The sequence below is a fragment of the Dromaius novaehollandiae genome, chromosome W, assembly GCF_036370855.1.
Source record: "Dromaius novaehollandiae isolate bDroNov1 chromosome W, bDroNov1.hap1, whole genome shotgun sequence".
NCBI classification, from domain to species: Eukaryota; Metazoa; Chordata; class Aves; order Casuariiformes; family Dromaiidae; genus Dromaius; species Dromaius novaehollandiae.
In genome coordinates this window covers 51,162,745-51,184,739 of record NC_088130.1, presented here as the reverse complement: position 1 = coordinate 51,184,739, position 21,995 = coordinate 51,162,745, and the positions used below count along the sequence as shown (strand labels likewise).

Sequence of the window (21,995 nt, the reverse complement as noted above, 5' to 3'; positions counted from 1 at the left end):
TAAAACACACCAGCCATTAACCAATAAAGTAACGCATGTCCTTCAGGGATGGTGGGAACCCTAATTAAAGCTTCAGAGGTTTAAGGATCTGTGCTGCTATTTGCTTCAAAATCCAAAGAGATCTGTTAATTACTGTGAAAACAAACTCTTAAATCTTAGTTGTGCTATTCAATGCAGTGAGTCAGATTTTCAAAGGTCTCAATTCCATCATTTATTCCCACAACTCTACATACCTAATTGACTGTATGCACAAAAGCCTGTGTGCCTGTGCATGTACAAGGGTGTAACTACCCGACAGGTTCTCTTTCACAGCAATGCCAGACTAAGGATTGTTCTTTCACTGTGTTATAGCTCATCACTACTTCAGGGATGCTTACAGAAACTGTCTATGTAGCAGCAGCATAACTGCGCTTGCAGAAATCTGGGTTAAAACAGATTTTTTTTTTTGGCAGAGATTCTTTTTCTTAACCTGGATTATTTCAACAGCCTGGTTTGCCATATGGCTGTTCAAATAGTTACACCAGTGCAAACAAGGGGGGAAGTGAAAATAAGAAGCATGAACAAGCAACTGGGCTGCGGTCAGGATTTTTTTAAGCCCACCAAAGAAAACACATTGTTAAAACTACACCAAGAAGCCTAATTACTCACATGCAAGTCAGAATACTGGCACTTAAACCACCTCTCTTTAGAACCACACTTTGAAGGATAGAGAAACTGGCTTTGAAAATATATATGTGTGTGTGCCCACAACTCACACAGTTACCTATTCTGATTTAACTTTTCACACAAAGTAACAGAAATTTAAGATTAATAAACTGGAAAATACTATGTCAGTGTAAAGCAGTCTTGATCTTGAAACAAGACAGCTGTAAACCTTAATTAAATATTAATACTTACTGTATATAAACTTTCCTGTGTTGAACAGAAAGTTAGACATAAGCACCCAGTAAACTACCATGGCTCCAACAAGTGACACCATAGAAAACAAGAGGCTTGACCACTGACCAAAGGATCCAAAGTAATACTTGCAAACATCTGGGAATTCCCAGTTTGAGGTATCTATTAAAGCTGAAGAAAATATAAAAAAGAAGATATAAAAAATGTAAACATTTCTAAACAAAAAATTACATTAAGGATTTAGATATTAGAACTCTTCATAACAGGATTTTTTTTTGTGTGTGTGAGAATATTCTGACACAAATTCACAGTACTTCCTCATGCTAAGAAAATACACTAACTTTAAAGGATAACACTTGTCAGGAAACACTTCTGTTCCAAACTGGCTGTTACATTAATGTTGGGTGCTTGACTGAAGAAGCCTGAAAAACTAAAGACTTTTTTTTGGCCACAGTAAAACTCTCAGAAGCACTAGAATTAGGCATGGTCGCAAATCTGCACCTAAAGCCTCCAGAAGAAGTTATGGAGAGCAGGCCGGACCATGAACTAGTCCTCAACAACACCCTCAAATGAGTTGACACAAGCTGGAGTAGTGGCTCTTAATTACCTCTATTCAAGTAAATCAGAGAGTAGTTTATACATAAAAGCACCAACTACAAGAGCTGCAAAATGGGTTTTGAACAATGAAAGTACATTCAAAGTAGAACTACTGTCAGCAAGGCAACTGTCCATAAATTGCATCCAACACCAAATGCACAGTACACAGATGCAGTCAGCTGTACACATTTAGAGAAAGCAATATTGCAGCTTTCAGGCAGCTAAATAACAAGCATCTTGTTCCTTTTTACACAGAAACAGACTTGGACATTTTCTTCTTTGTTATACACAAACCTTAGGGTAGTACAGAACACAGAGGTGGATGCAGCTATAGTACATGCTCTCCTACTACAGGATGTGCTCAGAAATACACATAGAGAACTGGGCAATGCTTATGGAAAGGCAGTGGGAACTCATAACTCTAAGTCCCCAAACACTTAGTAAATGAGCATCTTAAACCTTGCTTGTTAGAGTTTGATTTTGCTTATAATACTTAAGTTCCAAGGAACTAAAGAATAATCTAACAAGTGAAGATAAGACATTTAATTTACAGAGCTTAGATCCAGACTCCAAAAGGAGTGACATTCAAAGGAACAACTTTTATTTGCGGGTCAGGTGCAAGTAGAAAGACAGACAAACTAAGAATCTATTAGATCTCTAGATTTCTCACTTAGTGGAAATGTGTGCATTATGAAGCTTTGCATTTCTTACGTATCATTTTCCGTGATTTCACAACTCTGTAACAGCAATAAAGTGTCAAAATGCCCATCAGTAAGATGAGAATGATTCCAGAAGTAAAGCCTGCCTGTTAAGAGGGAGAAATAGGGTTTACTTCATTCATCAATAATACTATAGATAAGGTGAACAAGAGCAAGCCAGAAAACATTTTCATAAACATTTTTTTCCTAGTTTTACCTGTTTTATTCCCCATGGGATACTTAATATAGATGTACCCATCATTGTATTCCATATCATAAATCTAGGACGAAAAGAAAACAGCCAGCTAATGACTTAAGAAGCACTCTTATTTCATACTATCCTCTCACCTAAATTCAGTATACAATACAGAACTTTCAGAATAATGCATTTTCTGGCTACTATATGGGAAGGTGCTTAACATACATTGTCACTATACTGGAGTTTTTACCATAGCCATCTGTGCAACTGTCAATTTTAAAAGCAGTTCCTAATGGACTGTACACATAGATTTCATCAGGAGCTGGAAGTACGTGATCAGGAGCAATCTAATAGATGGACAGAAAAGAACAAGAAGAATTATTAGTAATGTCAGAATAACTATTGTCTCAATTACAGCAAGCCAACTGTTGCCAAACACAAAATCCTCCCACCAAAACTTTATTTTTAAAGAAAAGATTTTGGACTGCATTACTTTTCAACCCATAAAAAACAGTTACCAAGATTCCAAGCTAAGTAGCAGGAAATTAGATTTTCTTCTGCAAAGCATCTCTAACATACTATAAATGGACACTGCAAGTTCAATCGTCACAACTGACCATTGTTTAAATCCACTCACAGGCAACAGGAGTGAATAGACGTACCTGGACAGCCTGGACCACTGCTGAAAAATCCAAACAGTTTGTATCTTTTCTTTGGACAGTGAAGATGTTGCACATGAAGTCAATCATGACTTTTGGTAACACAAAACCTCATTAAGGCCCTCAGCTACTAGATATTTACTTAAAAGCAAGCTGCAGAGTGATTCTCCCCCTACCTTTATTTGTGCTTCTTTTATACACTTGAGCTATGCAAGACCCAACACGCCAGAAACCACTCAGTTAATATGGTCCTGTCTTTGCCTTACCAATGCCCTGTCTGCAGGAGAGGCGAGCCTGCTGTAGTAATGAATCCGCTTATTCATTGCTGAGGCTTCATCAGTGACTCTTTGCACGTCATCATTCATGCTAACTATGTTTGTAGGCTCTACATGGAATGGTCTAAAGGAGAAAAAAATAAAAGGAAAAACATTAAAAATCTGAGAACACTAGCGCTAACATATAATTCAGGGAATAGTTCAGCATCACTCAGGGTGAATTTTTCATTCACTAACACAAAGCAAATGCAAAAATATCACTGCCATGAGGGAAAGTGCTATCCATGAATGAACCATGTGTTCACATCATCCATATTAAAATGACTTCTTGCCCAGATTCTGTGGGGCAACTTCGCATCAAAATTCAGACCTAATATCCAGTCTACCAGTTCTCAACCATGACTCATACCAAAACTACATGCTAATAAGCTTGGCCAAGCTTGTTAGTGTTTATAACTGATGTTGCCAGAGCTAGAAATGAGAAACAGAGGTAGAAACAGGAGGCATGAGAATGTAGAAGCATAAAAAACACAGAGGATGAGAAGAATGAGGAGTGGCAATGAGGACCCACCATAGAAAGGTTGAGAACTACTAATATAGCCACTGTATCGAATTGGGTTTAATGCGGAAAGAACCAAGCCCAAGTAAGTCAATGTGATCATGCTATCTTTATGCCAACGTAAACAAGAATAGAATTTGGCACAGATCATTGAACGACACATGTCCATTTTTAGTTCTCATGATTTCCTCAAAATTTCACTTCAAATTTAATTAGATTAACCACAGAGAATGTGAATCAGAGAACCTCTGTCATTGAGAGATGTACAGAATTCAAGCGGTCTCCTTCTACTCTTCTCTACTTAAAAGTCAGACTGCAGGCAGGGTCACAACCACTACAGAAGAATGCAGCTACACAACCCATGTTCTCTTTGTGCACATGTATGTATGGAGCAAGCAGAGGGAAAGTTCAGTTCTTTGTGCATTATTCCTGAAGTTGCAGCACAACATAAATCTAGCTCCATGCAAGAGGCACTACCGGAGAACTAATACATATTTTTTAAAACAGCAACTGTAACTGATTTGTGCATAGGCGTACTATACTGAGACATGCATTCCAGCCACTGACAGGCTAAATTCCCAAACAATAGAAGGGACACTGATGACCTGTAAAGCCTTGCTACACTTTTATTTTTTCCTTTTGCCTTTAATTCCTAAAGCAATCCCCAAAGTACTCTGACCTTCTTATTCAAGGCAAGTGTTTAAATCACTTAGAAACAAGAACTCCCAAACTAGAACCCACAAGAACGTATTGCAACCAGAGTTTCAGGCCACTAACAGCAGAAACTAAGTCTGCAATGAATCCATGCAATTCTTCCTGTAGTAAGTGCAAAGCCTATTTGAACTGATTGTTTTCAAATACCCATTTCTGGCTCAGACTACAAAGGAAGTTAGCCAACCCCTCCTGCTGCAGCTTTCAATAACATGACAATCTCTCCTTAGATCTTGGATACCATTTTCTCCTGGCAGAGGTCTCATTCTCTTTCCCAGTGAACTATTAAAAAGGTGGTGTCAAAGTGCAAATGCTTATCTAGAGGTAAACAAAGGAATGAAGCTCTGAAGCTCCTTGTTGTATCTTTTAAAGAAATGAAGCTACATCCTCAAGCCTTTAACGTCAGGGCCTCATTTCTGTGTGCTTAATGGCAGAAGGGCAGGTATGAACATTTACAGAACTAATTTAAACTGAAAAAAGCAGAAAAAAATTTTTCTCACAAATTAGAGAAAAATAACTTGCTTCTGCACAAATTAGAGTACTTCATTCTTTCCTTCATCTTTGACTTCATTAATTCTTACATCTTTCTTCATTATGAAAAAAGCTTACATTTTCTAAGTCATTTCCCATACACTGAGAAGAAAATGAATACGTTTTTAATTAAAAAAATATTCCTGATTGATACTTCTTTCGTATGTCAATGAAATGAAGGGGGAAATGCTGATTCTCTGGGGTGATCCCATAAATAATTAGGGGAGATACAACATCTAAATAAGCGCTAAAACTATTGCTTAATATTTAATTCTGAAGCACACCGGCTAATTCCACAGATAGGTAACAAACAGAAATACTCATGGACTGTCAGCTCCAAGGAGCTTTACTTGTTTTAGCTCAAAAGTTTTCGGGCTGTTCCAATCATACTGGACACTGCTGAAAAACGTTTCATTAAAAGAGCTGTAAAATCAAGATTGGGATTTCAAGAGAAACTAATATGTTTGAATGGCCCCCATGACTGAGGTTTCTGCTGCTTTCTTCTTGGATCACTGGCATACATTATATTTAGAACATGAAAAGTATTTGTTATTTATACATCAGCTGCTTAGTATAAAGAGCTTCATGAGGACTACCTTTCTCCCCATCTCAAGTTAGTATTATTCATACATCCCCTATATCTTCCATTGCTGGTGTGGGAAAGTTACACTAAAACAGTGTATGTTTTTCAAAAAGTTTATATTTTGCTTCAAAGAAAGGAGATCTGTGGCAAAGACTTCCTTTGAAATGGCATTCAAGAACTGCTGACATGGCTGTTAAAACTCTTCTAGATGGGGAGAGAGTGGAAGATTATTTTTTAAAGCAATTCAAGTCAAAGCCACGGATGGCCTTAAAGATAAAGAACAGAAAATATGAATTTGGCATCTTATTCTATGAGGAAAGCAGTGCTGCTAGTCCAAGACCAAAGAAATATGCTCTTCTGGATACAAAAATTGAGGTGTAGCAAAAAATACAAATATCTACCTGTATGTAGGAAAATTTTAAAGAAAAAGATTTTATTTTCTTCAGCAGCATGAACATAGTCTGGACTGAACAAGCCATTTATGGTCTAGTACAAAACATAAAGGTATGATTCAGAATCTAGTCTGTGAGTGAGGGGGGAAAAAAAGAAACAGTCCCAAGGAAATTCTATATATCTGTTTATCTGTTGCTTCCGGCCTGAAGAGCACACACATTTAATGCTAATAGCACTTGGGCTGCTTCCCCCCCTCCCTCCCTTTTGGTGTGCAATTCCTGAGAATGATAATGATCTAAAGGAAAAATTAGAGAGACAGGGCAGGATTTCCACCCCCACCTCCCCCCCCAGAGTACCACTGCACCTATGGTCCTCCTGAACAACTGACTATGCTTAAATAGATCTTCCCCTCATCAGTTTTGTGATTGCTGGAGATGCTGCTGAAAACATCAGCCTGATTCAGAAGTTATGTGGGCTGCAATCTTCCTCTCTGACCTCCACCAGGAAAGGGCAGCACCCTGTCTAGGATCGAGCCCACTTCCTAGCCCCCCAGTTGCACCCAGATCAAAGACTGGTTGTAGGGCATACTCAGACATCTGTCTGAATAGCTCTCAAAGGATTACCTTAAGATGCCCAAAGCAGGTAGGATAAAATTTGGGCTGTATTTTGTGAAACTGTCTCTAGGGAGTGTAAGTCTAACAGCTAGGCACTCTGCCCATGCAAGGATCAGCAGCTTCAGCAGATCCCTAGGAAACTGTCTTTTTTAGACTGGCAATCACATTAGACTCACAAGGCAAGAGGAGTATGAAAATGATGAGTGACAATGTAATCCGGGGAAATGGAGAGTTTACATTACTGGAGGGTGTGACTATTAACGCAAAACAGTGCAGACAATGTCTATACATCGAGATAGAATATAGCGTCCAATGAATTTATTAAATCTACACTAAGAAACACAATTGCAATTTATATTTCAACGGCTAACCCAAATAACAATGCTTTTTACCAGGGCAAACACACCACTAAAACACTGCTGTTTTCCACAGCATAATGGGTATGTGCAAGATGCAGGAGATCTACCCCTCCTGTGTATTATACCCTGCACATGCTGCTTTGGCCACCAATCCCAGCTGCCCTGCAACAACATGCATCTGCTAGCTATTGCTCTCTCACATGAAGCAACACAGTAAATGAGAATTCTAGCCCTGGCCCAGGAAAAGGAAGGAGGGGGCTTCTGTCCATTATGAACTTGGGCTATGATTTTTGCAAGCAAGTAAAATGAAAAAAGATGCTCATGATTAAAGGTGTTTCAAATATTGTGTCCTGTAAAATTCAAGCACTGGATTTGGAGGACTGGGGAAAGAACATAATAGCAAAATTTGTTTGGCAAACTACATACAATCTTGCAACTGCTAGCAACCATAAGGATCTCGCTGGCACTGCTGCACTTTCATAAAGAACTTCCAAAAGTTAAAATTTATTAATCAGTTTCTCAGGCCTATTATATCAACCTACTATATAATTTCAGAGTAAAAATCAATTGTAACCTATATTTTTCTGTGTAATATGAACATAAAGGCTGCATCAATAAAGCTAAAGGGAAAATAAAACAGTTATTTAAAATTAGAAACTTTGTTACAATTTATATGACTTTGCATATTCAAAATACCAGAATTTTCTAAGCTTTATTGTCATGTATTATTTTTGGACATTTACTGAAATGCACTATATCTCACAAAACAATGGAGACCTATGGCAAATTTATATTTCAAGTAAGTTTTAAAACTAAATTATTTTGTTTACCCAGGACCTTTGTTAAATTATTTTTAAATGGCAAACAACTGATTTTGGACATCTACTCAAAAGTACTATTGGGAGTATTGATCCTTTACAACATAAGAGAAATTTTCATTGTAGTGTGTTGTTTTAGATCTAGATGACAGTATTATAGACTTCAAATTATATAAACATTTCATATTTGAATATAAGAAAAAGAAAAAACTCTTTACAAGATACTTGAGACAGTTTCTCTCCTCTCCTCCAAAAAAGAACATGAAAATCAACTTCAGCTTACTCCACAGATTTCTTTGATCACATCCCTGAAAAGTAACTGATTGACATGAAAGGATTTTTTTTTTTTTTTAAGTGCTACATAGAAATAAAGCTAGCAAATTCCTCTTTCTTCTTTTAAACAGTTACCAAACTGCTACAGGACTACTGCATATGGCACAGAAGAAATTGGTCAAGGAGTAGAATTGGTTTATTATCACTGAAATTAAAGTAAGTACCATAACATGAAAAATTATTTCATAATCAGGAACTGCCTATCTGGATAGAGGAGCACCACAGATGTTAGAAAGCTTATCTTAAGGAAACCAGTTCCAAAAAATTCCATGACTTGCATTTGCTTTTTTACTTTCTAAGCTGTCTAAATTTACATAAGCATCTTTACATAAGTTTACAGTGTATCCTATGTCTTTACTTCCTTAGCTACACATTTTATTTACATCTTTTCCACAGCTGTAATTCCATTATCATTATAATCATTACAGCACAACCATGCAGTATCTTAAAATACTTGATGGCAGCAGAATGAAAAACCCTTTAACCTTTCAGAACACAATGGTAAGTCATCTCTGTTGGTCACAGGATACACATTCGCGTTTAACAAATAAGGAATCACAAGCTTGATCGTATCTCATTTTCAGGGCTATTCTTTCTCCCTTCTGTGCCAAAGGCAAAGCATTCCATGCTGTTCTACATTTCTCTTACAGCAAAGTAAGAAGGTTCTTAATCAGTCAGGTCTAATTAGGAATTAGAAGCAAGTAAAAATGTTGACAACACAAAAAAATGAAAAGACAAGCTATGCACTAAAAAGACCACATGGGTTTGGAAAGGTAAGTGCAACTTCTTTAAGAGGTGAGATAGTTGAGGCACACTGAATGGAGAAACTGTAGCTATTGCACAGGTTAGTCCCTACCATTCTCAGCTTTTTCAAATTTCCTAAGACAATTTTGAAAACAAAAGGGAACTGCTTTTGAATGAAAAAGGCTTTCCTGACTGCCATCTACAGACATGTATACCTTTAATTTCACCTACTGATCTCTCCTACATTGTGTAAAAACATTATGTGAATTCAAGAAGAATAGAAAAAAAGGAAGAAGGCTTGTTCTCCCTTTAGCAGGGGGCATTGACAAGCTTTTTCATGTGCAAAACAACTAACACAAAACACCTTTCATTTCTTTAGAGTTCCAGTATTCCTGAAAACAACTACAGTATCTGTTGACACTAAGATTTAAAGAGCAGGAAGAAGCAAAAAAAGAAACTCCCTCTCTTGAATACAATAAGCATCAATAAACCACTGCACCATTCTAGCTTTAAAAAAAGCTACAGAATGGGCAAAACACACGTACTAAGCTGTGAGTAACAGGGGTCCTAAAAGGCATTGTGAAGAACAATAACATCCACTTTAAGAGGATTAGGAGAGGCTTTATATATTCCCCAAATTTGCAGAAGAATACTAGACAAAATAATTTACAACTCTAAAATACAACTAGCTCATTGTTCTTATATAAACACTGAAAAGCATGCCTTTCAAAAATCCCAACCCCTCCAAGCTGTTAAGAAAACCAGGTAACTATGGAAGTGCGGCCAAATCTAAAAGAACTCAAACAAAAGAAAGAAATAGCACCAAGACAGACAAACAGCGGTTATAAACAAGCCACACAAAACACTTCAACAGCTATCTCAAAGCAAAATAAGGATGCTGAAAATGACCATCCACCCACGTCTGATCACGGTTTCTGAAGAGCACATTAAAAAAAGGAGCAAACTAAGCAGATCATATTATCTACTATTGCACTTACACTATTCGGGTAGTTCTATACAAGATAAATCTCTCTCACAGAAACTATGACTGTCTATAACTCCAGTGAACAAGCCCTGCCAGCCGTGCTCCCAAGACTACAAGGCCCCCACAGCACTTCTGAGATCACGCCTGAGGCAAACCCTGATGGCCTGTTCTCCATTCCTACTTCTAAAGATTGTGCCACCTCCTCCTAATATATAGAGATGGAGTTTAGCCTTGTTTGGCACCACCCTATGATTTCCAGGCCTTCCTGATATCCCAGGCCTCATGTCCTCATCTTTGTGCCTCTGTATGCTTGGAAAAGAACAAGCTAGGCAGTAGAAAACTCAGTCAGAGTATACACTTCTGCTTTTGGGAGAGGGAACCAAATGCCAGGTGAAACATGAAGTCCTCCAACTATACCTTTTATGAAGCTTAGTCTCCAAATGTAAGAAATCACACACAAAAATCCCTCCACAAAAAATAAAACCTACTGTGAGGAAACAACAGCTAATCTCACTTTTGAAAAGTGGATCTTGGCATTTCCATATCACAAAGGTGAGAAACTCTCTCACTGCTCCTGCATTACCATTATACATGACACCCATCGTTCAAGACGACAACACATGGCTCCTCTGATACAAGTAGCTCCCAAAAGCCATATAAATTAGCAAGCCTATTATGCTAGTTGGGCCATTGAGGGGTTCAGACACTCTTGAGGGACACGTTAAACAAGAATTCCTTTCGCACATTTCCTTTTCCCATCTCAGAGTACTCTACTATTTTCTGTTCTTCGCATACACAAATCTGTACATGCCCAAGCCTATACTACATTTTCCTCTCTGGGCCAACTCAGACCCTTGTCCTCCCTCCGTCCTCCTTCCTTTGCTCTCAGAGAGGTGACAAATTGTTTAGCCCCTGGTTAACCTGGAAGAAGCCACTCATGACTTTCCAAAGCTGCAGGCTGAGACAGCAGAAACTCACTATCATCAAAAACTCTCCCTTCTGCTGAAGCGGCTGTCAACAAAAGGATTTGAGATGCAACAGTGCCATCTGCAGCTCCTTTAGGAAAACTGCACCACTGAAACACGCTGGATGGAAAGGGAAAACAAGGCAGAGGAGCATAAACAAGGTTCAAGAGGTAGCAAGGGTCTGTTCCTTTACCTAACAACTGAGAGCTGGCAGCTTCAGCTAACATGAAGAGGGAAGTTCCCTCTTCGATCTCAGTTTTGGTTCCTGGACCAGCAACAGCTCACAGAAATCCTAACTGCAACAGCAGAGGAAGTTCTATTCAGAGCTCTTTTGGGGAACAGAGGTGTTAAATTCTAAGAAAATATGTAATAATACAGTTTGGCTAGATAAAATCTATTTTTGCAGGCATGGCTGCCAAATTTTTCATGCTTGCTCCAACTCAAAAATACTATAGTTTGTCTCAAAGGCAATAAAGGTCACTATTTCCTTAGTATTAGCAAATAATGTATTTTTCCCAGTATCACCTGCAGAATGCACAGAGCCATTTACATATACTGACAGCCATTTATCTTCACAGTTTGGCAAGCTTTCTTGCACAGTCAACACTTCAGTTTGTTGTGCTAAATTAAAAAATATTGTGCTTCAGTATGCACCCATTATATTTATTCCGTCTTTGAAAAGCATTTCAAAAGGCATATGGTGAATTCTTATGAGAGCACTGTCCCTGAAGTGATGTCAATAGAAAAGTCTCCTCAAAAACAAAAAACAATATGCACATTTCTTCTGGTGCTTACAAATAACATCACATAAACACAAAGTAGGAGCTGCTTGTATCTAGGTACTGGTTTCTACACGTTCATCTTCTATGCATCTTTATAGGGTTCTGTCTCTAAAGGCAAAGATTAAACAACTCATTACTATATAACCATTCTGCATGCTTAGCCTTCCTCATACCTTTTGCATTTAAAATCTTCTGGATTAAATTGTATATTCATGATTCCATAATTGCTTTCATCACCTCCGACAGGAATCAAAAGAGGTTTGGCATCCTCTTCCATATTTGAAGAAAATGCTTCTTCTAGATTCAGACAGTTATTTTGACCTAAAGAAAGGAAATGAGATAATTACAGTTAAGTAAAACTGTATATCTGCTATGAATTTAACACAGGCAGAATCCCACCACTGCACAAACTCCTGGGGTGAAAGCACCCACAAAAATCACTTCAACTTGCCACTTGAAAATTCTTATTTCATAATGTAAACATCACAGGTCAGGTCCAGTAGTGACAATATTTTTACAACATCCTACCCATTTAAGTGGTCAGTGTACCTTGTGTTCTCAATTTCTTTTACTACTGCGACAGTCAATACAAGTTTAAGGAATAGGATGGATGCTGTAGTTTACATTGAGACCTGACAAGTCTGCAACAAGTGAGGCTCAGGATTTGAATTTTCTCTGAGCTATGACAGTTGAGAATCAAGTCCATCATGTGCAAATTAATGTTAAGTATATTCATATGTAGGTCTTATCTTATGGCTTTCACAGCATGGGACTCCTTTCCGATCCTGACTGCCCCAGTGTAAGACCATGGATTTTTAAAGGAGGTATTTCCAATTTGTAATAGTACAGCTGAGAACAGTTTACCACAGTTATTAAAGACTGCTGTTTCATTAAATGAATTCAAACTTTGCAAAAAATACATATGGAGTTTTCTGGTGTACTTCCCAGAATAAAGATAAAATTATAGCAGTCTACCATGCTCAGAATCATTGAATTAAAGGCAATGAGCTGTTTAATAATGCACTCACAATAATGTATTATATGCACTCAGAGTACTCCTGACAAAACAACCGGGAGCAGACTGCTTTTACACTGATGGAATTCTATTTACATAAACTGGATTGCAGTCAGGTGACGCACTGTGGTCTCGCATGCACTGAACAAACATAATGGCTTTAACAGCTCTCATCCCTGCTACCTCCTGAAGAACTCCTGAGCCAGGACTCCTTCAAACAAAAATGGTAGAAAGGTATCTGCTCTTCACAGGGACAGTTTCCTGATGCTTTAGTAAGTTAGACAGCCTGATGGAGGGTTCAATGAGAAACAGAGCTGGCACAAGATAATTAGAGGATGTTTGAAGCCTGGAGTGGGGATGGAGGAAGGCAGAAAGAATGAGGTGCCTTCTGCAGCCTCATGGAAATATACCCCAAAGGAACAATCCACAGATTAGATTACATCAGCCGAAGCACTCTATCCTCCTCATTGCTTCTAGCTACATGTTCCCACTTCTCTTGCACTAGTTCATCCCGCTAATGCCTCTGTCAAAAACCCAAGAATCTGAAAGAAAGAAAAAAGGGAGAAAAAAAAAAGGAGAGGAGGAGGAGAGGAAAAAAGTTAGCAGCTTCCAACTGAGCTGACTCTCTGAGGTCCAACAATTGCTAGTGGTAAAGGAGAAACGGGAACACATTGAAGGAGCAAGTTGGGATCTGCAGAAGCACTAAGATTAGCTCAGCGCACTGTGGAACCATGTTTTAGAGTACAGGTCCGTAAAATGTATTGAGCACAGGTAAAAAGCGCTCTGCTGTCAAGAGGTGACCACTGGAGGCTCCATTTTCACAGAAATGCTGCTGAGTACTAGTCCTGCCCTTGCCAGCACAAGCAATTCTGTGTGACGCCAGATTAAACTGGACTGAGAAGACCGATTCAGATGAAAAGCGACCATTCTTTCCCTTGCTTTAAATCTAGACCAATTCTGAGATTGCACCGTGCTGTCCGGCTGCACACACTTGTATGCTTGCGCGAAGGAGGGGACAGCGCACAGATGAAGCCATTTCTTCCGGCAATGCTGCCAGTTTCTGCCTGCTTTCAGCATCCATGAAACTACAGCCCAAGATACAAGAGACCGGAATCACGTTGCTAAACTTAAAGATGCATGATTTTGTCTTGCTCATTTTAGTTCTTTAAGAGGGCATAATAAGCAATCAGTGATAATAAGTCAAGCAACCAAACAACCTTCTTGGCACTCCCTGATAGCATCTTCTTCCTCCAGCACTTAGTTTCTGCTTTCACACTCTCCAAAGCTTTTTTCAGCTGCTCTTCCCAGAGCATCTCTGGTGGGTGGTAGGGGGAGGAGGCAGGGAGGCTTCTCCTACCTAACTTAACCTACTGCTTCCCTTCTTTTGCCATTCTAGCCCTTCTTTAAACCATCAGCTCTGACTCTCTACCCTAAAGCTCTTCCCTTCCACATCACTGTTCTTGGCTCTTTGGCCTCTAATCCATTGTCTTACATTCTCTCCTCTGGTGACTCTGTTTTCACATTCCTGCTTCCCATTTTCTATCTTCAGTCTCTCCTATACACTGCCTGTCTTTCATAAGCACTGTTTACTAAGAGATTCCTTAATTCACAGAAATACTTATTTCCTTCTGTTACACTCTGTTCCTTTCCCAACCACATTTACAGCTCTCCTCTTGTTCATTCCTTTACTATTGACCTCCTTTATTTTTCTACATTTCTAGGTTGCATCCTTCCCCCTTATTACTGATTCCACAGTAGCTTCAATCCCTTTTATACACTGCACCCTCGTGCTGTTAAATTCACCTTAGTGCACATGAACTTCCTCATCAGCTAACTACCTGAAAGAAAACCATGGGCCCCAGAGATTTCACCTACTGTTACAACTATCCGCCTACTCCTCTGCCATTCCCACTATCATTATAAAACACTTTTACTTCCCTCTCACTGAGCCTAAAGACAGCGGTCTTTATTTCTGACCTTCTTTTTAAATGTTCATCTCTACTTTCTACAACCCTTTCCTTTCTGCATAAAACCTCACTAACTGTCTCAAGTAGAAGACACATAACCCGGTGTTAACTTTATTACATTCCTTTCTCTTTTGCAGCTTAACATCCTGCACGCCGCTCCTAAACACATATAGCTATGTCACAGAAACTGAGATCTCTCACTTATTCTGCATTTTGTGATGTCTCTTTTTTTAGAGCTTACATCATGCTTTGGATTGAACCATAAAAATGGAGATGAAGATTCAAACCTCTAAGGGCAGAACTGAAACGAGCAATAAATTCAAATGTTGAACATCCAGAAATATTTTTAGTCAGAATTTTCCAGAAGACTGAGGTACTCAGATCCCTTCCTTCTACAGGGCCTGGTTTATGGTGCAAATTAAGCAGACATTAAACGCTAATTTAAGCTTCTGCTTTGAATCCATCCCCTCCTGAAAACCTGTTGTAAATCATGTATTTGTGCTTTACAATTCAATCTGACAAATGCAGGCAACATTGATCACTAGCTTGAATTCCTCTGTACTACAGTTATGAATAAAGAGATCAGAACATTTTATGATAGTCTACAGAGAAAAGTAATCCTCCCAAGATACAGAATACATTAAGTTTGGCTTGACAACATGATTTGGGGGTGATGGAGTTGTTGCTCATTTGCCTCCTTATGAGCCATTTAAAAGCTGCATTGGTGAAGAGAGTTTATTTTTAAGTGCTTATTGGAGAGAGTAGATAGGTGAAGGTTATGACCAGCAAATTAATGACTTGACAAATAAGACACAGATACCATGTATGCAAAGGCTGCAGCTGGAACCAGCGTAACTTAAAAGAAAATTGCAGACAGAAGAGCAAAATGAACAAAAAGGAACCTGAATAACCTTCCTCTTATCCAATTTCTAGCCCTTTTGGCCGGATTGCATTCTCGTTAAACATTTTTAGTACATGGGGTGGCGCCAGCTGCACTATCTGAACTTACTGCCTGACGCTTTCCATTACAAGACCCTCTTTTCATCTGCTTATTTTGCTAGTGTCCTAGTTACCTGAAGTTTTTATGCTGTTCAAGGCTCACCTCATCCTGGAAAAATTTGAGGTGAAATGACAGTCATTTGAAAAACCTTTGTGTATGTGGGCTTTTGGCATAAAAAACTGGATAACAAAATGCCACAGCTTTGAATTTTAGCAGGATTGTGGCCTTTATTAGGAATACTGAAAAAACCTCACTCACATCTCATCATGTTAGAACCTTTGCGAATACAGACTGGTGTAAGGGATCTCCTTCTTGGGAGGGATGCAGTGAACTGGGATTGCTGCAAGAGGTTAGAATGGAGTAATGCAAAAACTAGGAGTCTCAAGAGGAAAAACTGCGGCAGGAATAGAAGAAAAGGACAGGCAGTAAAGAAAAATGGGAGTGTCTATGAAGGCAGACCAATGCTGCAACTCCATGATAGTTTAAGCCAATCTAAGTTGGGGCAGCTATGGTTCTGCCCCTTTCCCTAATTGTAGTTTCACTCTCCCTTATGTTGGACCTGCAGTCAGCCAGGCAAAACCAAAACCGTATCAGTCTCTGAAAGTGCTCATGTATGACATTAATGTTAGAAGAAGCACAAGGGAGAGAAGATAAACGCATGGCTCTAAGGGCAGGAACATGGGAACCTGGACTCTGACTTAAGCTGCTATACAACAGCACTCAGGGTGGGGTGGGGGGGGGGCTGCTAAAGGTGAAATTAGAGCTGGTCTCTTTGCTTTAGGAGCTCTAAGGTAAGAAGCCTGAGTACTAAGTAAAATAAGTTGCATAAAATGAGGCAGGACTGGAGAAAGACAGAGAACTAGGAGGAGGACTGACAGAAAGCAGAGCAGGAAAGGGATCCAGAAGACTTCACTCCTACTATCCACAATTTTATGTTCCCTCACTTACTATCCCTCTATTAGAGAATGGAATACAACATCTCTGAATCTTGTCATTCGTCTATCAGGAATTACCTTCAAACATCACAATGTGTCTATCTTCTTGTACTGCTGCTGATTCCCAGAGTACAACCTGCTACTGCTATCCTCTGCTAGCTTAAAGAGGCAGTATGTACAAGATCAAATGCTGCTAGTAAATCCTTTGTATTTGGATGAAACTTTATTTTTATTTGTCTTTTAGAAATCTGTGACATGACATGCAGCATTCAGTATACATTAAAAAACTGTATTATCAGGAGTGGGAACTCAAGCACTAAGAAGTTTTGCCAAAATCAAAGTTAACAAACCTCATTCTGTTTGTATACCCTATGATGCTGTGTACAATTAGGTAGCTATAGTTTCCATGAGGCCACTGTTGCATTCAGAGAAAAAAATCAAGGACCTCTGGGGACGAATGTACAGCTGCATGGAAATGGAGACAGTTTGAAGGATACCTGACTCATCTGTTGTAGAACTGAAAGGGACAAGAGATGGTCTTGGGCTAACTGAATGCTGCAAAGGAGAAACAGGTGCTAGTCTTGCTACTGCCATGAAGTTGTGTGCTATTGAGCCACACAAACCCAGACTTTCATGGGAGCGGGAAAGAGTGGTATGAATTCATGGTACAAAGTCTTCAGCAGTGCTGCGAGTTAAAAATATTGCTGCTCCCCGCTGTTCATTCTTACAATCTCACCTCCCCCTATTTGTGCTGTCACAGCTATTTGTCTTCTTTTTTGTCTCGGTGCAATGAACAGAACCAGGGAATGGATCTGGCTGGAAAAAAAAAAAGACACCCTAACGAGGAGGATAATTGTTCTAAATTGGCTGGATTCTCTGGATTGTAGTTCTGCAGCACCAGCAATTTCACTGCTTACTTGTAGTAGTACAGGTATGGTTTGTGGGGGAAGGGACAATACTGCTGAACAGATTAAGTAAAACCACAGCCCGAGGGACCCCCTGCCTCTGACAGTACGTTTCCCTTCTTTTTTTCTTCTGTATAGGACCTGATTTGCATTGTACTGCAAAATGAAACAGCATTGTGCTGTGCACTGCTGAATGATGCTAAATACTTTGAGAGATAACGTTTTGGTTTCGAACTCAGCATTCAAAATGAGTGGATTTTTTCCTGTGCCTTATTCCATATTTGTAAAATAATACTTGCCTTATCTCATAGACACATTGTGAGGAGAAATGAAGTTTCACTAAAAAATTAGCTGTAATTTCTGATAAGCACTGTAAGAGAGTTCAAAAGGAATAGTTACAGATTGTTGGGCAAATTCTCCACCCTGAGAACTGCCCAGTCCCCCCCCTCACCCCCCCCCCCAAAGTCTGGTAGCTAATGATTTCTAGTTACTATCATAATCCATATGTACCAGGACGACCAAGATTGCCTGGGCAAATTCATTTTTATTAAACCTAGGCAAGTTTAATATTCCAACCTCCATCCTATTAACGCAGGTTTGTGTTTAATCATCTGTGGTCAGATACTGGGTTCGTCTAGGAAGATATTTGGTAATGAGCAAGATGCAGAAGATTTTCTCCCCAACATATTGTACTCTAGATTCTTCTCTCTCTTCTAAAAAAACTTCTCTCTCCAGCTCCTCTGCTATTTGCTCATCACCATTCTACTCTCCTGCAAGTTCACGTCTCCTCTTTCACATGTAGAGACATGCTTTCTGTCCCCTTCTGCCACAACCACGTCTTTCCTCTTAACGTCTACTAGTGACAGCAGTGCTGAAGATCTGAGAGTGCTAACTACATTCTCCCACTAGTATAAGGTTAGTGATACATCAGGAATGAAAGAAGAAATTTTGTTTTCCCCTGCAGCAGACAGTATTGCTGCTGAGGGGAAAAGTCTGTATAAATGTTTTCTTTGTACCCATACTTTTTTTCCTTTCCAAATGGGCTTTGGGGAGGAAAGGGTGGGTTTCTGCTTGTGGAACTCCTAACCTATCATATAACAGATACCTACTACTTAGTCCTCCAAGGATTTGACTCCAGGAGGAGTCAAATCTAGCATCATTACTCCCATGGAAGTCAGTGTGAAGTGCCATTGAAAACACTTTCCTGACTTTCATGGCCCATATCCAGCATAATTAAGATGCAAGGAAGTGCTTCTGCAACAGTTATTAAAAATGAAATGTATTCTTGACATACTTTTTTAGTATCAAAAAGAAATCTTGGAGCAATGTTGACACTAGCATCTTTTAAACAACTGTTATATACCACCTTAAAGCACATTCAGTTGTCCTCCTTTCACACAGGAAGGAGTGGCTACATTTAAAATACTCTTCTAGCTATCCCAAATCTTTCCAAACTGTTATCATGCTAAAACAATAGTTTGGGATCTTCTTTAGGGTAAGGGCTTGAAACAGCAATTTTTGTTCCCAATCAGGTGTTACCAATGCAGTCCTAAGCATCATTAATACCTAATGACCTACATATTCAAACACCCACCATTAATCTCAAGATGTATCTCAATGATGAAGAGCCTGAGGAGACTCAGAACCCCATTATCCCTTTTCTTTTCAGGATATAATTTAACTGGACACTAATACTGAAGCTGTCTTAGGATATCTTCCCTATTTATTGCTCTCCCACAAACATTTGAAGCAGTACATCAGAAAAGCAGCAAACTGCAGCATGGGAGTGGGGAAAAAAATGCCAAAAACTGAATTTATTAATACAGATTTTCTGCTGCTGGTGATATACTGTGAAACTACACCTAGATGCATGCAAGGTACTTTTCCCAAGTCCTACTCTGGGCTGCACACTACATGACTTTCAGGTGATATTCAAAACAGGGGTGACCTTCGTTAATCCTCAATAGCTTGTCTCTTTGAGTTCCTGCTTTTTCTGCCTTCGGGTTCTCTCCCCCTAGCTTCAAGGAGTGAAGACTAGGACCAAGCAGATTGAGAGCCCTCATTCTAGGTGACGGATTTAGATAAGGCAGTTATGTGATCTGGTCTTCTTCATACTGGATGACAAAACCACATTAGAGTTTGCTTATACTGTGAATATAACAATCCTAATATCTGGCTTAGCTACAGGTATGTATGTGTCAATGTTTTAAGACAAAACATCCATTTTTACAGATTAGTGCAATGAGACAGACTTACAGCCCAGGCCATGTAAGAGGGTTACCAAACAGGTTTATCCCATAGCAGGAACAAAATTGTGTTCAGTTAGTCAGTCATCCTAGCCACTCTACAAGCATGGACTTCACTTAGCTGATTTGCAGAACTGCTGTTTATCAGAGAACTCTGACAGGTGTTATGGGGAGGAGAGAGGAAAGCAAAGAGAGGAACTACCACCATAAGTTCTAGTATATGATCACAGGTACCAGTGCAACTGGAAACAGCACTGAAAAACAGCAGCTGAAACTCAGTTTGTACTACAATTTTATGTTACTAAAGCTGAAGTTGATGCAGAGATGCTGGCAGTGACTTTGTAACAAATCCTTAGTGTAGGAGACAATCAGCCATCACGGACAGAACCAGAACACTTACTTTGGAAGACATATCAAGCAAATGATCAAAGAACCAAAGTCTACTGTAACTTGATACTTTTTGATTGGAACTTGATACCTGTTTAATTACCACTACAGTCTAAAATTATTTCAGTGAGGATTTTGTCACAAAACCTGTTCTTATGCTTATGTGAAACAGTAGTTTTCTTTGTTTTGTGGATTTCTAGTGGTTCTCATATGGCTAGCTCCCAGTCAATTAGATTACACAAATAAAAATGTGACATGTTAAATTGCAGACACCTACTCGTAAAAATCCCACTTCACACCCATAGTTTAAATGCAACAATTGGCTAATGAAAGTATTCAGTCAAAATCAGGAAAATTATTAAAATAAATGCAACCCAGTGTGACCTGGTCTTCTCAAATTCTGATCAGATGAATAAAGCTCAAAGCATAAATCCCAAGTAAACTGCAGAGAGATGGCTGTGCATGAAAATCGTGAGAAATGAGCAGACTCTGCACTGAATAACAGGAAGTTTGAAGCAGAACAGAAAAGTTCACAAGTTCCTTTCAGGGGGGAATGAGCCCTCCATTAGAGGAGATTGTAGACTGCTATACTGCTCTTAAGAGACGTATTTTACATTCAGGCCTCCTTAAAGCTGGGACAGCTTGCCACCACTTAGCTTGTCCATATGCTCCCATAACTAACTGTAGCAGGTTGAGAGTGATTAAAGCTGTATAAGCAGTGTAAGTTAATAACTTACACTACTGTATTCTGAGTGCATAGGCACAAGAACTTCAGAAGCCCTGGGATACGATGCAAGTAGTGAGACACCTACAGAAGAGCAGCTGAACGGTAGATGTTTCCTAAAAGGATCAAGTGGGGACAGAAGTTAGACTAGCCCTTCCCCACACTGTCACAGAAAGCAGGAGGCTGACAGCATCCCTGCACACGACAGATCTGGGAGAAAGGCTCCTGTACATACGAGCTGTGCCACTGCTGAGCTTCTGTATACCTCAGACTGAACCAAGACACGTGTGATAGGTGCCAGATGACAAATCTAAGTAAAATTAAAAACAACATGGAACAATAATGTGATGTCTCTTTAACAGATAAAACTTCTATGACTAATCCTTTAAAATCACCATAAAAAGTCTATATACAAATAATAACTACAGTAAGGTAAACGCAATTATCATATGGATTAATTTACATTTTTATCACCATTTTTCTTAGATGAATGGGTCCACACACTCAGTACAACTGATTTAAGGTTGTCCATGAGCCTTCTGATTTACGAATCGCCTAAAACGTTTTCACGCCGCCTCCGTGGGTTAGAAAACGCTGTGATTTTCGTTTTCCTCCACTTAAAATGTGACTCTTCGAACAGGCACCATTTCGGCGGTCAGTCCACACCGCCAGCCCTGCTCCCGCCTGGGCCCCTTCCCCGCCGAGCCCCGCGCGCTCGGGCCCGCCCGCGCCGCTCCCCACGGCAACGCCCGCGGCCCAACTCCAGCCGGTGCCCGGAGCGGGCGAGGCAGCCCCCACCGCCGGCACCCTGTTTTCGGAGCGGTTCCCCCGCCCCGGTTTAGGGCGCTGCGTCAGCACGAAGACCACACAGCGCGCACCTAGTGAGCCATCGTGCCCTCCCGGCGGCAGCTCTGGCCCCAGGCGCCGCTAACTGCCGCCATACAAACAAACACGACCGCTCTACCTGCAGCGCCGGCACCGCCTCGCCCAGCGAAAACAGGAAGCACCGGGGCGAGGGCAGAGACGCGGGCAGGGCACCTCCCGCTCCGAGCGGCGCGCATGCCGGGCACCGTAGTTTCCGAGAACGGCTCCTCCGAAGAAGCCGCCTGAGCGT

At 39.9% G+C, this 21,995-nt stretch overlaps 1 protein-coding gene across 2 annotated transcripts in view; it reads right to left on the bottom strand.

The window, feature by feature from the left end:
- Window positions 1-21,995, bottom strand: part of LOC112995751 (neutral amino acid transporter 9) — a 53,748-nt gene extending 31,753 nt beyond the window's left edge. The window contains exons 1-7 of one of the 2 annotated variants that reach the window (XM_026120930.2): window positions 21,846-21,991; window positions 11,876-12,023; window positions 3,317-3,449; window positions 2,617-2,738; window positions 2,410-2,473; window positions 2,206-2,299; window positions 898-1,068 (exon numbers count right to left, since the gene is read on the bottom strand). In XM_026120930.2, coding sequence (XP_025976715.2) covers window positions 898-1,068; window positions 2,206-2,299; window positions 2,410-2,473; window positions 2,617-2,738; window positions 3,317-3,449; window positions 11,876-12,023; window positions 21,846-21,942 — 829 coding nt within the window. In that variant the 5' untranslated portion in view covers window positions 21,943-21,991. Of the gene's footprint in view, window positions 1-897; window positions 1,069-2,205; window positions 2,300-2,409; window positions 2,474-2,616; window positions 2,739-3,316; window positions 3,450-11,875; window positions 12,024-21,845 lie in introns of both variants that reach the window. The other variant, XM_064500835.1, reaches the window with a different exon arrangement.